The sequence below is a fragment of the Somniosus microcephalus genome, chromosome 8 (genome assembly GCF_052327205.1).
Source record: "Somniosus microcephalus isolate GS21.2 chromosome 8, FLI_Smic_1.0, whole genome shotgun sequence".
In the NCBI taxonomy this organism is placed as follows: domain Eukaryota; kingdom Metazoa; phylum Chordata; class Chondrichthyes; order Squaliformes; family Somniosidae; genus Somniosus; species Somniosus microcephalus.
The window spans coordinates 44,184,008-44,198,159 of NC_140994.1; the positions used below are offsets into that span (position 1 = coordinate 44,184,008).

Sequence of the window (14,152 nt, forward strand, 5' to 3'; positions counted from 1 at the left end):
ATAAATCTCAGTGACAAAATGAGCAAGGAACCCCAAAAAGTGAACTCTCCAGGGAAAGTAGCATAAAGCGAATTAACAATGAAACAATGTGGGTAATTTTAATCCCCAGGACGGACTGGGGGGAGGCAGGGTAGCGATTAAAATTTCAAAAATAGGAAACCTGACCCTAACTTGCCTCCAACATGCCCATTTCTGGTTTTAACAGAGGTGGGTAGGAGGGCGGGCGATGAACCTTGTCTCCAGAGGCGGACCCCTAATTTAAATATTTTAATGAGGCTGCGTGCTTCAGATTTTAGCTCTGTTTCAGATTTAATGCCTGCGGGCTGGGTTTCCCAGGCTGAACCCAACAGGCCTTTCCAGCACTGCTTGTGGGCCAGGAGGAGCAGGAGTGTTTCTCCCCAGCCCACCAAGCAAACCTGTTAACCTGCGTGCGATTGGACCCTTGCGATCACCCCACCCCCCCCCCCAATCTCTCCGAACCCCCTTTCCGGCTCCCGACCGATCTCTCCGACCCACCTCTCTGGCTCCCGGCCGATCTCTCCGGGGTCCCCCCCACCTCGCAGTGCACGATCCCTCACTCCCTACCTGCTGTCCGCTCCCCAGCTATGGCCTGGTGCTGCAGGCCTTCCCGCCCGACAGCCAGCCGGTCTCTCAATCTGGCTTGGCTGCGGCCGGGAAACAGAGTCCAAAAATTAAATCAGGTCCTGCTGGTAAACTATCCGGCCACTACACTTCCCGCCCGCTCCCTCCCCGCAAATATCGGGGCGATGCCTTATTACTTTTTAAACTCTATGCCTAAACATCATTTAAATATTGCTATGCTGTTAAATGTCTGTATTATTTCCAAAGGACTGTGAGAAAATACTTAGCTTGATCTGAAACATTATTTTCATGAGATGCATAAAAAGGCTTTGTGACAAAGAAAGCATACGTTAATAAAGATTTAATATTGGTGTGATCTGTGACAGATTTGACACATGGCCTGAGTAGAGTGACAAAAAAATAGTAAATTCACAAATGTAATAGAAAAGCTTTGAAGTTGTGGCCCGAGCATAAAGTGAACACTGAGAGCTAATTCATCAAAACTGACAGCTTGCTAGCGTTATTCTAGAGGGGTCTGTCTCCAGACCACACTGGGAATTTCACTCAGACAACAGTTTTTCCTAGAGGAAATCAGGCAGCCAAGTAAAGTAGCTATAATCATCTCTAACCTATAAGCTGCTGGCTCATCTCCCTTCTCATTTCTTTTTATGCTACAGTTCCACTAATAAAATAAATAACAAAAGAAACACAGGTGAAAGATACAAATCTCACGTGTGAACGTGACAGCATTACTGCTGTTGACAATTTAGGAAACGTTGAACATAGAAAAGAAGAGTTAATGCAAAAAACGAGATTGGAGCACAGTTGCGTGTTGGCAAGCAATTATATCGGAGTCTGCAGGAAAACCACTGATAGAAAACCAAGATAGATTGGCTGTGTTTAAATTTGGTAAACAGAAACATTACATCCTCTACAGCTGATAAATGGAGAAAACACATAACTTGCCAGATTTTCAAAGCACGTGTGTTTTAGAGCAATGTCCGATGACCTTGGATTGAAGAAGACAGAAAAGAACTTTGCACCAGAATCAAGATTCCAGTTCTACAAATTGCTACTTTCTATTTGTTCTTTTACAAGTCATCTAAAGCAACAGACACGCGCAATGTTATTTTCCCATAGGCTGACAGAATCGTATGGTGGACAGAAACCCATTAAAATGTTATTGCTTACCTTGTTTGGATATTTGAACATAAATCTGGCCCATTTACTCAAGAAACAGTATATGGTCAAATGCCTGCTATTTAGGCTCCGATAATAACTGCAAGGCAGGAAGGGAGCGGGGTGGGGGCGGGGGGAGTGAGAGATTTAGCGGCTGGGAAATCTGTTAAATTCGGCAGGACCTAATTTAAAATTTTTTGCATGGGTTTCCCAGCTACCACCAGCCAGACTGAGAGGCTAGCTGGCTGTCTGGCAGGTAGGCAGCTGGGGAGCGGAGCAGAGGTAAGTCGGACATGGGTGGGGGCAGTCAGGGGAGGTCAGAGAGGGAGTTGCAGATCAGAGAAGGAGTTGCAGATCGAACATTGGAGGGAGGTGAGTTGGACATCAGAGGTGGTCTGAACGCAGGGGGAGGTTCAGACGATTGTGCGTGGGTTCCGATCATGGCAGTGTGGGGGTGGGTCGACTGATCACAGGTTGGAGTTTGGTCAATCGCGATCGCGAGGGGGGTGGGGGGCTCGGTCGATCGCAGTGGGTCCGATCGCGGGAAGGGAAGCAGGTAAGTTTGGTGGGTCGGGGGGAGCACTCCTGCTCCTCCTGGCCTACAAGCAGTGCTGTAAAGTCACTAATCTGATGGATCTGGCCCTTCTCAGCTCCCTTCAGCTGCCGGGTTTCCCGAGGCCCAGGAAACCTGACCTGCGGGCGTTAAAAGTAATATTCTTGTTAAACTGGAGGCTCACAGCCTCATTTAAATATTTTAGTGACTGAACCGCCCCCTGAGAGCAGGATAGTCGCCAGCCCCACAACTCGCCTCCGCTAATGGAAGTGGGTTGGGGTTGGGTTCCAGATTTTTGAACTTTTAACCTTTCCCCACCCATCAAGAAGGCTAAAATTACCTCCATAGGATTGGCTGGTGCCACTCGGTATTTTGTCTTCTCTATTCTTTAGGAAGTGCATTCACAAACACACATTTTTGACCTAGGTAAAGTTGTCTGTAAATTCATCCACATGTTTTCCCTCAAATTGTTCTTTCATAAATTTTGCACGTTCTTCAAATGTGGAGGAATGCTTGTTTTCCCATCTTATGGATGAAAACCTTCCAATTTTCTCACTTTGGAATGAAGGGATGTGGATTTATGACTGCGATCCCTATACAGTGACTTTCTGATCTCAGACAGCCTGTCAGGGCAAGCTGCCATGAGAGGCCAGCCACTTCCTCACCCTGAGGCTGGAAACTTCTGAAGGCAGGTCACCATGGGGCACTGCCAACAGCTTCTGGCCACTGGATCAAATGTAGCATTGTCAGAGGATTGAAAGAAGGTGACAATCCCACCAACCCGATTAGGGATTAGCACATGACGCAAGGAGATGTTAATGAAGAAAAGCTTTAACAATTTTTTTCTGAGGCACCATGAGCTGCAATCACAAAGTCTGGTAATGTCGACTAGGTATGAAAGCTGCAACTTAAGGTCAAGTGGCATGTACATTTTTAAGTAATTTGAATAAACATCCATTTACTTGCTTACCAAAAATCTCTATTGAGAGTCTATTTTTTAGCTCAAGAATAGAATGGCTATTAATTTATAATTGTCTGTCATTGTGAGTTTTTAATTTACTTGAAACTTCAATAATAAAAAAGTGAAAAGGATTTCTGCTCAGGAATCCATGCATGAATTTACTGTAAGTTGTCAAATTTCCTGATGGATGATCTCTTCCTTTGAAAAAAATAATTTGAAATAGGCAGCAATATTGCAATTGATTGATTCTCACAGAACACAAGATAAAATGTAGATTACTATTAGGTGTATTCTCTATAAGAATTCTCCTTCAATTGAAAAGTTTCTAAGGAGAGATAGTCACAGTAATGCGGTGAAAACTTCTGAACACTGCTCTTTCAGTTTAGTTAATTCTGATCCATCATTCTGACCAGGACAGAAAACCCATATTATTTCCCTATATTAATAATTTTTGCCATAAGTGTAACCAGGGCAACTGCATGAGATTAGTATTGCATGCAAATATTACTTCATGCTGAACCTCATTTTACAGACTCCTGCTCACAAATCTCATGCCCCAGACATTACGTTTAAAATATTAATAGTGATGTTTGGCAAAACCGGTTTTGGCACAGAACCTGCAATGGGCTAGTCCTTTAGACAGTATAAATTGAGATTAAAATGTTGTGACAAGCTCAAATGCTAGCACTTGGGACAGTTTACTACTGAAAAGTAATAGAGACCCATGGGCACATATTACAGCAGAAAACCCCTTGGGTATAACTGATATTTCTACTTGTATTTCACATCAAGTCCTGCACTACTGGCAAAACCATACGAGTCTTGTCACAAGCAATATATCAGACAGAGGTTAAAGCACTATGTTCTTCTTACTACTTATTTTATTCATAAGCACAGTTTCAAGCTCAGCATGAGAGTCTCCAACATAAAAAAACAAGGGTCGATCTTTATTCATGAAATGTTTACTGGGAAACAGGAATGTGCAGTAATCCAAGTTTTCTTGTACTGACTAAGCCGTTTCATGATGGACTGCAGTGTGGTGAAAAAGTAAAACTGTAGGTTATGTAGTTGGTCCCAGTAGGAAGACAGCACATAATTAATTCCAATATGGAATTTTCAATTCTTTGTGACCTCACCATTCTGAACCATAATCTTTGAACATTAGTCTGGGATAGTAATCTAAGGTTTAATAATAAGTTTGTATCAACGATGCTGGCAGCAGTCCCTATTGTCTGGAACATGTCTATTGTGAGTTGGCGATAATATCAGCAAGCCACTAACATGCTACAACTGACTTTGTTATGGCTGCACTCTCCATTAAGTGGTATGCAATTCACCTTTTTCTATTACTAACTACTTTTTTCTGATAATTTATTTTTACAGTTACTAAGGTGAGAGGTATCAAATGGAACAATCAGGTATAGACGAGAGTGGATATATAGTACAGTTCACTCCACTCTTCTCCATTAATGGGAAAAGGATTGCTCTGGTCACGATGGGGGTAATTTTAACCTAAATCGTCAGGTGTAAAATGGGCGTCCATTTCCCGCCTGACGAGTTAGGCTAAAATGACCTCCAACGTGTAGTGATATCGTAAATGCATTCACGGAGATTTACATTATGAAAATGGCTAGCATTTCTAGTGAAATTGCAGATGCCATGTCCAATCCACCCCAAATTCCTGCTCAAAGAGGAGTCCATATTCAATCTACCTTATCACGAACTCTACTCCACTTAGTTAACCTTTTAAGAATAATTCTCCATAAATGTACCAAAATCCCATCCTAAACACTCTTAAATACAGTGGTGCAGCACATTAGATACTGAACATACTGTTCCATCTAGTGGGACAAAGCAGCTTTGTGCCTCCTTATAATAAATTTACTATCTCAGCTGGGTCATCAACAGGAGATGACAATGAAGGCCAGAGTCTTTGCAGGAGGAGAAAGACAAAGCCAGAGACAGATTCATCCTGATCTGCTTTTGTGTATCTCGCAGCAGCTGTTTGCAGAATGGCTTTGGGAATTTGGGGAGCATTATCTGGAAGGGGATGCCAAGTGAAGGGAAGAAAAATGCAGAAAAAGCACTACGGGCCTGCTTTTTCATGGCCTTTATAACATTTTATTTTATTATTCTTGATCAAAGTGTGAAAAAGGATTTTAATGTACGAGCAAAATCTGAGGAAGGGCTACATTCATCAAAGCTATAAGGTAGCTCTTAGCCCACAGAGACACATTGTAGGTTTTCATTGTCTCTGTTTAATGTAGGGCTATCATAAATTTTTTAGTCGTATATGTGAGTCCCCTCTGAGTGATCTTTTAATAAAACATCAATTGCTATGAGATTTGTGATTCACTCTTTGCTATTTCTGGACAAATTTATCAAGTCTGCAGCACACAGCTGGGCTTTTTGGACCTTATTACAACAGGCTGTTTAATACATTAATACAGTTGTTGTTGACAAATAGTGTAGTGAGAGAATATCCTGTACCAGCCCAGCAAAGAGCTACCCGCTATGAAGTGATAAAGAATTAAAGTGAACTGAGGGTCACCAAATAAAGACAGTTCTTTGGGGTTTAGTTTGCGCTAACTGTGCATTTGGAATACCTCATGGATGATATATACATTTATGGGTTTTTTCAGTAAAAAAATTCTTGCACTCTTGAATATGCTTCTAAAACCTCAGCTTTGAAACATTTTCTTGGACAACTTCCAAGCTTCAAATGGTAAGGGTAGTCAGACACATTCATTACGCAGAACAGTTATTTCATTGTAATCCTGCTTACCCTGTGGATGGTGTCATGATGCACCCTCCTTTGTCAGATGATGCCCTGCAGGTACAGCCACGCTCAGGAGTATCATGGTTCATGCCAAAGTTGTGACCCAGCTCATGTGCCATTGTTACTGCTGCTCCAAGAGGATTGTCCGAATGATCCTGGTAAAATTAGAGAATCACATTTCTGCGCATTTCTGAGTTTATACTTCAGAAACAATATCATCTCATCTGAAATGGTACAAAAATCAAACAAAATGATAACAAGAGGCTGATTATATTGTCAGTTACAGCATAAATCAGTAATTGAACATCTTGCTACTAAGAGGCTCCAGTTAAACAGAGTTTACATTCATTTCCTATTGTCATAGGAACATAGGGACAGCAGTAGCCTATTCAGCCCCTTGAGCCTGTTCCACCATTCACTGAGATCATGGCTGATCTGTACCCTAAATCCATCCACCCTCTTTGGCTCCATAATCTCTTAATACCCTTGGCTAGCAAAAATCTATCGATCTCAGATTTTACATTTTTAATTGAGCTAGCATCTACTGATTTTTGTGGGACAGAGTTTCACACTTCTACCACCCTTTGCGTGACGAAGTGTTTCCTAACTTCTCTCCTGAATGGCCTGACTCTGATTTTAATTATTTTAATTTTAATTAATTAAATTTTAATTATCCTCTTGTCCCAGACTCCCCAACACTGGAGAAAGTTTCTCTCTATCTATCCTATCAATTCCTTTCAAAATCCTAAAAATCTCAATCAGATCACCCCTTAAAGTTTTATATTCCAGGGAATACACGTCTAGTTTATGTAATCTCTCCTCATAATTTAACCCTTGGAGCTCTGGTAACATTCTGATGAATCTGCACTGCACTCCTTCTAAGACCAATAAATCCTTTCTAAAGCACACTACACAGCAATGTTCTCTGTAAGCTGCACGCTCCAGGGATCCCGTGCAGCCGGCTTGCTGGCTTTTCAATCTAAAAATTGCGCATGGTATTTTGAATGGCCTGTGGGGGCCGCACGGCACCAAACAAAATTGCAGGGAACATTGGTACACAGTACTCCAGATATCGTCTAACCAGGGCTTTGTATAGCTGTAGCAAAACTTCCTCCCCTTTATATTCTAGCCCTTTAGATATAAAGGCTAACATTCCATGAGCCTTTTTGATTATTTTTTGTACCTGACAACTACATTTTAGTGATCTATGTACATGGACCCCTAAATCTCTTTGGACCTCCACTGTTCGGATCTATCCTTTATTGGTCCAAAATGACCTAACACTTACCTCCATTGAAATCCATCTGTCCCAGTTTTGTGCACTCACTTAACCTATCAATGTCTCTTTGTAATTTTATGCTCCCGTCTATACTACTTACTATGCCACCAATCTTTGTGTCATCGGCAAGCTTGGATATACAGCTCTCTATTGTGTTATCTAAGTCATTAATAAATATAGTGAATAGTTGAGGCCCTAGCACAGATTCTTGTAGGACACCACTAATCACTTCCTTCCAATTCGAGTACATACCCATTATCCCTACTCTCTGTTTTCTATAGCCTGGCCAATCTCCTAACCAGGCCAATAATTTGCCTTTAATTCCATGAGTTTTGTAATTTTAGCTAATGGTCTCCTATGTGGAACCTTATTGAATGTCTTCTGGAACTCCATATGAACTACATCCGTAGACAATCTAAAGTCTACTACTTTAGTTACTTCCTCAAAAAATTCAATTAGGTTTGTTAGACATGGCCTACCATTTATAAATCCATGCTGGCTCTCTCTTAGCAGCTCAAATTTCTCCAAGCGCTCAGTCACTCTGACCTTAATTATAGATTCCAATAACTTCCCCACAACAGATGTTAGACGAACAGCTCTATAATTTCCTGATTTCTGTCTCTCACCTTTCTAAAATAATGGAGTTCCATTTGCAATTTTCCAATCTAAAGGGACAATTCCTGAATCGAGCGCGCTTTGGAAAATTATGGCTAAAACATCTGCAATTTCCTCACCTACTTCCTTTAAAACCCTGGCATGGAAACCATCAGATCCTGGGGATTTGTCAGCCTTTAGTGCCATTATTTTATCTAATACTGTTTTCTTGCTTACGTTAAGTTTAGTGAGTTCCAATCCTTGATTCATTATTAGTTTCCCTGGAATGTCAGGTATGTTATCCTCTTCCTCTACTGTGAAGACTGACACAAAGTAATGATTTAACAAGTCTGCCATTTCCTTATTTTCATTTGCAATATTACCCACATCTCTTTTTAAAGGGCCCACATTACCCTTGACTATCCTTTTTCTTCTAATGTAATTGTAAAAGCTTTTGTGTTAATCTTGATATCTCTCGCAAGTTTCTTTTCATATTCCTTTTGTGCAGCTCTTACTATCTTTTGGCTTCTTTTGTTGTTCTTTATATCTATCCCAGTCCCCTAGATCTACACTATTCTTTGCATTTTTGTATGCTCTTTAGTTTTATGTTATCTCTCACCTCTGTTGTCGACCATAGGGTAACAACTGCTGAATTAAAGGAACAGTAAAGATAGTTTTCTGCTTAGACACAATTTTGGGAAGCACTGGAATTGATTCACACTGGATTAGCAGATATAATTTTATGAAATCGCACTACTGGCAGGAAGCTTTGCCCGCTGGGATCACACATGTATAAGGTCCACTCCAAAATGACATCTGGTTGCTGAGAAGCAGAATTTGAAAAAAAAAACTGCTCTTGTTGGCATTCTCAATAGACTAAGTCTAAATAAGCCCAGTGAACTACTTTTATACCTGCAAACCTGTTGCTAGAGTAGCTTAATGGCATTTGGCCAGTCAGTACAAAACTCTGAATACAGGAAATATTTGCTCACCATTAAGATGTTTTCATCAAGAGGCTCATACTATATTAAATATGAATACTCTTGAATTCTAAAAATGCTGAACGATTAGTCTTTATAATGACAGTACATTTGACTGATGGATTGGGTTTTGTGCTTTGATTGGGGGAGGTGGACAGAGAGGGGGAGGGGAGAATAGAATATCTCAAATCCCCCTCACCATTGCGCAGAAATGCTGCCAGCAAACTCTCCCATTGGACATTAATATGGCTACTAACCCGCCAACCCCTTCACTTAACAGAAATTCGATCAAACTCCGCAAACACCCATCTGAGAACAAACACGGCCACCCTAACCAATTCAACAATTGGTCCGACCAATCCACACCCCTAATGAGGAAAAATCTGGCCATCTACCCCATCCGTAATGAGGACAAAGACGAATTATCCTCCAGCGTTGAAGAAAAGCTCATCCTCCCCCAACTAAGCACAAACTGGGCCTTCCTCGTCCCCCAAAGGGAAAGGGATTGTGGGAATTCAACTTGGGTCTTGGGGATGCTGTCTTGGGACCTGGTTTCAGTTCATTGGCGGGAGGTAGTCCCTTGATTTCAGTTATTTAAAATCGGGTTACTCACAGATGGTGGACTAGACACTCTTATTAAAAATGCTTAATTTTTGTGATAAACCCATTTTCAGCTGTATTTTTAAAACTGCACCAGGTTACCACTCTTAAATACGTCAAGAAATATTTTTTAATGCAAGGGAAAAAAATAAACAATTACATTCTAAGACACTGCCCGATTGCGCTGGTTCATGGAAGATTTTATATTTGTGATTATGCACATGAGTTCGAGCAGAAGCTTGAACCATAACTTCACTTTGGAAAGCTAGCGCAATTTTTGAGTGTAATTTGCACTCGGGTTGTGCATTGCGCCCAGAGTGGAAACACTACCCCAGGGTGAGGACGGTAGGGAGAGAGGAAGGGCTTGAATTTTTTTGTGCTGGGTGTTTGAAATGTTTGTGTACAAGGATCTTGTTTTGTGTTGGGGGCCTGGCTTTTCGTGTGTATTGAGGTCTGACTTCGTTGTGTGGGTGGTATTGCTTTTTGTGTATGGGGGCCTTGTGCTTTTGTGCATTGGAGTGTGTGGTGTATGTAACCGTTCCACCTTTAAGAGAACTATTTTAAGAGTTGCACTACTTTATCTTGGCTGCTGTATACTGTAATACCGGTGGTGACCACACCGATATATAAGTGCTGTGTAATGATTTATTGGGCAGTTCAGCCCGGACCTTCGACTAGTAAAGACCTGTTAAAAGTTACTCTTGTGGTCTGTGTAGTAATTCTCACTATAACACACAGACTTAACAGTGGCGACGAGTACGATCTTACCCTGCGGCAGAGATACATCCAAGGCAGTTTAACGGGCGTCGAGAGGAGGCATCCGCCCTCATCATTCTGCTGAGAAAAGACTCGGGTCTGCAGAGCAAAGGAAGAATTCTGACACGAAGCCTTCCATCAGCAACAGGCAGTGATCATCCCTTCTATCACGGTGGTGGGTAAGCCGATCAGCGACGAGCAGCAAGTCGGCCACGTTGGCGTGAAGTAGGGGAGGGAAAAACGGAGGATATAAGGGCAGAGAACTCGACCACGGCCGGGGAAAAGAGCCGGACAGAAGTCGGGGCCAGAGGCGCTGAGACTGGGGCAGCGTAAGGCACGGGAGCCGCGGTGAATGCAAATGCAGCCGGTGTAAAAGACCGGGCTGCAAGTGGGCTGGGAGACGCAACAGCGTCGAGAGAGCTCGACCGCGACCAGTGAAAAAGGCCGGGCAGCTACCAAGGCCGCGAGGCGCAGCGACCGGGTCAGCGTAAGGCGCGGGAGAATTTTTTTTAAAAACCGCGGAGAACTCAGCCGCAGCCGGGGGAAAGGACCGGACTGCAAGAGGGGCTGGGAGGCACGATTTGAAAACCGCTGGGGGAGGGCGAACGCAGCAATACGGCAATCGCCATTACAGCCAGCGGGGGAGAAAGGCAAACGCGGGAAGCCGCCATTTTCGGAGGCGGGGGAAGAAGACAAGCGCGGGAAACCGCCATTTAAAAAATAAATAAATAAATAAATAAAAGAAAAATTTCTTTTTTGTCTCTCAAGAAGATTGCGAGGATGCCTAAGCGTGGTAACATCAACGATTTTGATCCCGATGTTGAAGATTGGGCCACGTATGTAGAACGCATAGAGATATATTGTAAGGCAAATAAAATATCAGATGAAGATAAAGCACTAACCTTACTAAACTCAATGGGTGCGAAGACATACGGGCTATTGAAGCATCTTCTATCACCAGCTAAATCGGCGGATCAGACTTTCGCTAATATTGTTGCTGTCCTGAAGAATCATTTGAACCCCACACCGCTGATGTTAGCGGAACGATTTAAATTTTATGCGAGAACGCAACTGAAAGAGGAAAGCAACGCGGAGTATTTAATTGAACTGCGTAAGCTAGCGAAATACTGTCAGTTTGGGGAAAGCCTGACAGAGGCACTGAGAGACAAATTCGTGTGTGGATTGTCGAAAGCAGGAACACAAAAGCGGCTACTTGAAGAGAACGATCTTACACTTGATAAGACTGTCACTATTGCAGCATCGCACGAAGCCGCAGCGAGAGGCACTGCGGAAATGCAGCTGAAGGCAGCGGTACTCAACGTAGATCAAATGGCTTTGGGTACAACGAAATGTTATCGTTGTGGAAAGACAACACACGATCAGAACCAATGCTGGTTTAAAAACCAGGAATGTAGAAAATGTGGCAAGCTTGGTCGCATAGTTAAAGTATGCCGGTCAAGAAAGAAGACCAGCAACAAAAAGTCACCACAGGAAAAGTGCAGAAAGGTACATAAGGTGGCTGAGAAGAGTTCGGATGAACAGAATTCGGATCCAGACTCCAACAGCAAGGAACTGGGTAGTCTGAGAATTCACAATGTGAGTAAGGAAGCTGACCGACAAACTATCTGGGTCACACTGCAGATAGCAGGAGTCCAAGTGAAGATGGAATTGGACACCGGATCGGCGTTGACGGTCATGAATAAGCAAGATTACAAAAGGTTATTCACACATATTCCCCTACGGGATACGGAGATAGTATTGCAGACATATACGGGGCAAAAAGTATACCCCATCGGAAAGATAAAAGTCAAGGTGATACACAAGGGCAAAGAACACCAAGGAATGGACTTATATGTACTACCTGAGGGAGGTCCACCACTTCTGGGACGGGAGTGGATCAGGAAAATAAATATGGACTGGCACTCCCTAAAAGCAATGACGGTAGATTCCGGAAAAAGAAATGTCAAACCTGAACGATTGTCCAGAATATTGGATGAGGCTAAAGAGGTGTTCCAACAGGGACTGGGAACACTAAGAGGAATTAAGGCAAAAATCAAGATTGCAGAACATGCAAACCCAAAATTTTTCAAAGCCAGACCGGTACCTTATGCGATACGACCTGCTGTGGAAGCTGAGCTGGAAGGGCTAGAACGTTCAGGAGTACTGTCTAAGGTGGACTGGAGTGAGTGGGCCACGCCCATTGTTCCCGTCATGAAGCGTTCATCGAGTAACAAGCGAGGGGAACCGGGGAAGGTCCGCATCTGTGGAGACTTCAAGGTCACAGTTAATCCGGTGCTTCACACGGTGCAATATCCGCTTCCGCGGATTGAGGATATCTTTGCTTCATTGTCTGGCGGGAAACACTTCACCAAGATAGACCTGGCGCAAGCATACTTACAGATGGAAGTTGAGGAAGAGTCGCGCCAGTATCTCACAATCAACACGCACAGAGGCTTCTTTCAATATAATAGACTGGTTTTTGGAGTGGCTTCGGCTCCAGCAATTTGGCAGAGGGCCATGGAGCAGGTATTACAGGGAATTCCAAACACTCAATGTTACTTGGACGATATCCTGATTACAGGAGATGACGATGAGGAACACCTTGCAAATTTGAAACTGGTGCTCACCAGGTTGAAGGAATATGGACTTCGAGTTAATCGCCAGAAATGTGAGTTCTTTCAGAAACGGATCTCGTACTGTGGTCATGTCATTGACCAGGAGGGGCTGCACAAGTCACCTGACAAGATCGAAGCTGTTGTGAAGGCTCCCGCTCCGGAAAATGTATCCCAGTTGAGGTCGTTCCTAGGGTTGATTAACTATTACCATAAGTTTCTGCCAAATCTATCCACGGTGCTGCACCCGCTGAATGCTCTTTTGCAGAAAGAAGTACCATGGAAGTGGAGCGAGGACTGTAAGAAGGCCTTTCGCAAAAGCAAGGCATTGATCACCTCAGAGGAAGTGTTGGCTCATTTCAACCCAACACTACCTATTCGTTTAGCTTGTGATGCTTCTCCTTATGGTATTGGAGCAGTACTCTCACACAAGTTGCCAAATGGCTTGGAAAGGCCAGTCGCATTTGCATCCAGATCATTGACCTCCGCTGAGCGCAACTATGCTCAGATAGATAGGGAGGCTCTCAGCCTGGTGTGGGGAGTAAAGAAGTTTAATCATTACCTGCAGGGCCAGAAGTTTACACTGCTGACAGACCACCAGTCGTTGGTATCCATATTCAACCCTAAAAAGGGCGTTTCCATTATGACAGCGCAAAGGCTACAGAGGTGGTCCCTTTTCCTAGGGGCACACCAATATGACATAGAATACAAAGGATCAAAACAGCATGGGAATGCTGACGGTTTATCGCGCCTACCGTTGCCAACGGTAGAAGAGGCGCCTACTGTGGACCCAGTGGAGATGTTCCACTCAACCATAGTGGAATGTCTACCAGTAACAAATTCTACCATCGAAAAGGAAACGAGAAATGACCCGACTCTCTCACGAGTCTACGATTTAACGGTGAAGGGATGGCCAGCACATGGCGAACCACTGTTGCCAGCATTCTCGCAAAGAAGAGAACAGCTGTCAGTGTGCCGAGGAACTTTGATGTGTGGATCCAGAGTGGTGATTCCACCCAAACTCCAGCATAAAGTGCTAAAGGAGCTTCACGAGGGGCATCTGGGTGGAGTGAAAATGAAGAACCTAGCCAGAGCGTTTGTGTGGTGGCCAGGTATCGATGGAGACATCGAAGAAATGACCAAGAGCTGTCTAGGATGCCAGAAGGTCCAAAACGCCCCACCACAAGCTCCTCTACATCCATGGGAGTGGCCCTCATCTCCATGGCAAAGGGTACATATCGACTTTGCTGGTCCATTTATGGACTCAATGTTCTTAA

General features: G+C 43.4%; 1 protein-coding gene across 5 annotated transcripts in view; it reads right to left on the reverse strand.

Annotated features, from left to right (window-relative positions):
* adam12a (ADAM metallopeptidase domain 12a) overlaps nt 1-14,152 on the reverse strand; it is a 432,297-nt gene that overhangs the window by 107,253 nt on the left and 310,892 nt on the right. For all 5 annotated transcript variants that reach the window (XM_085994669.1, XM_085994672.1, XM_085994668.1 and 2 more), the window contains exon 11: nt 6,061-6,209. In XM_085994669.1, coding sequence (XP_085850795.1) covers nt 6,061-6,209 — 149 coding nt within the window. The remainder of the gene's footprint in view (nt 1-6,060; nt 6,210-14,152) is intronic.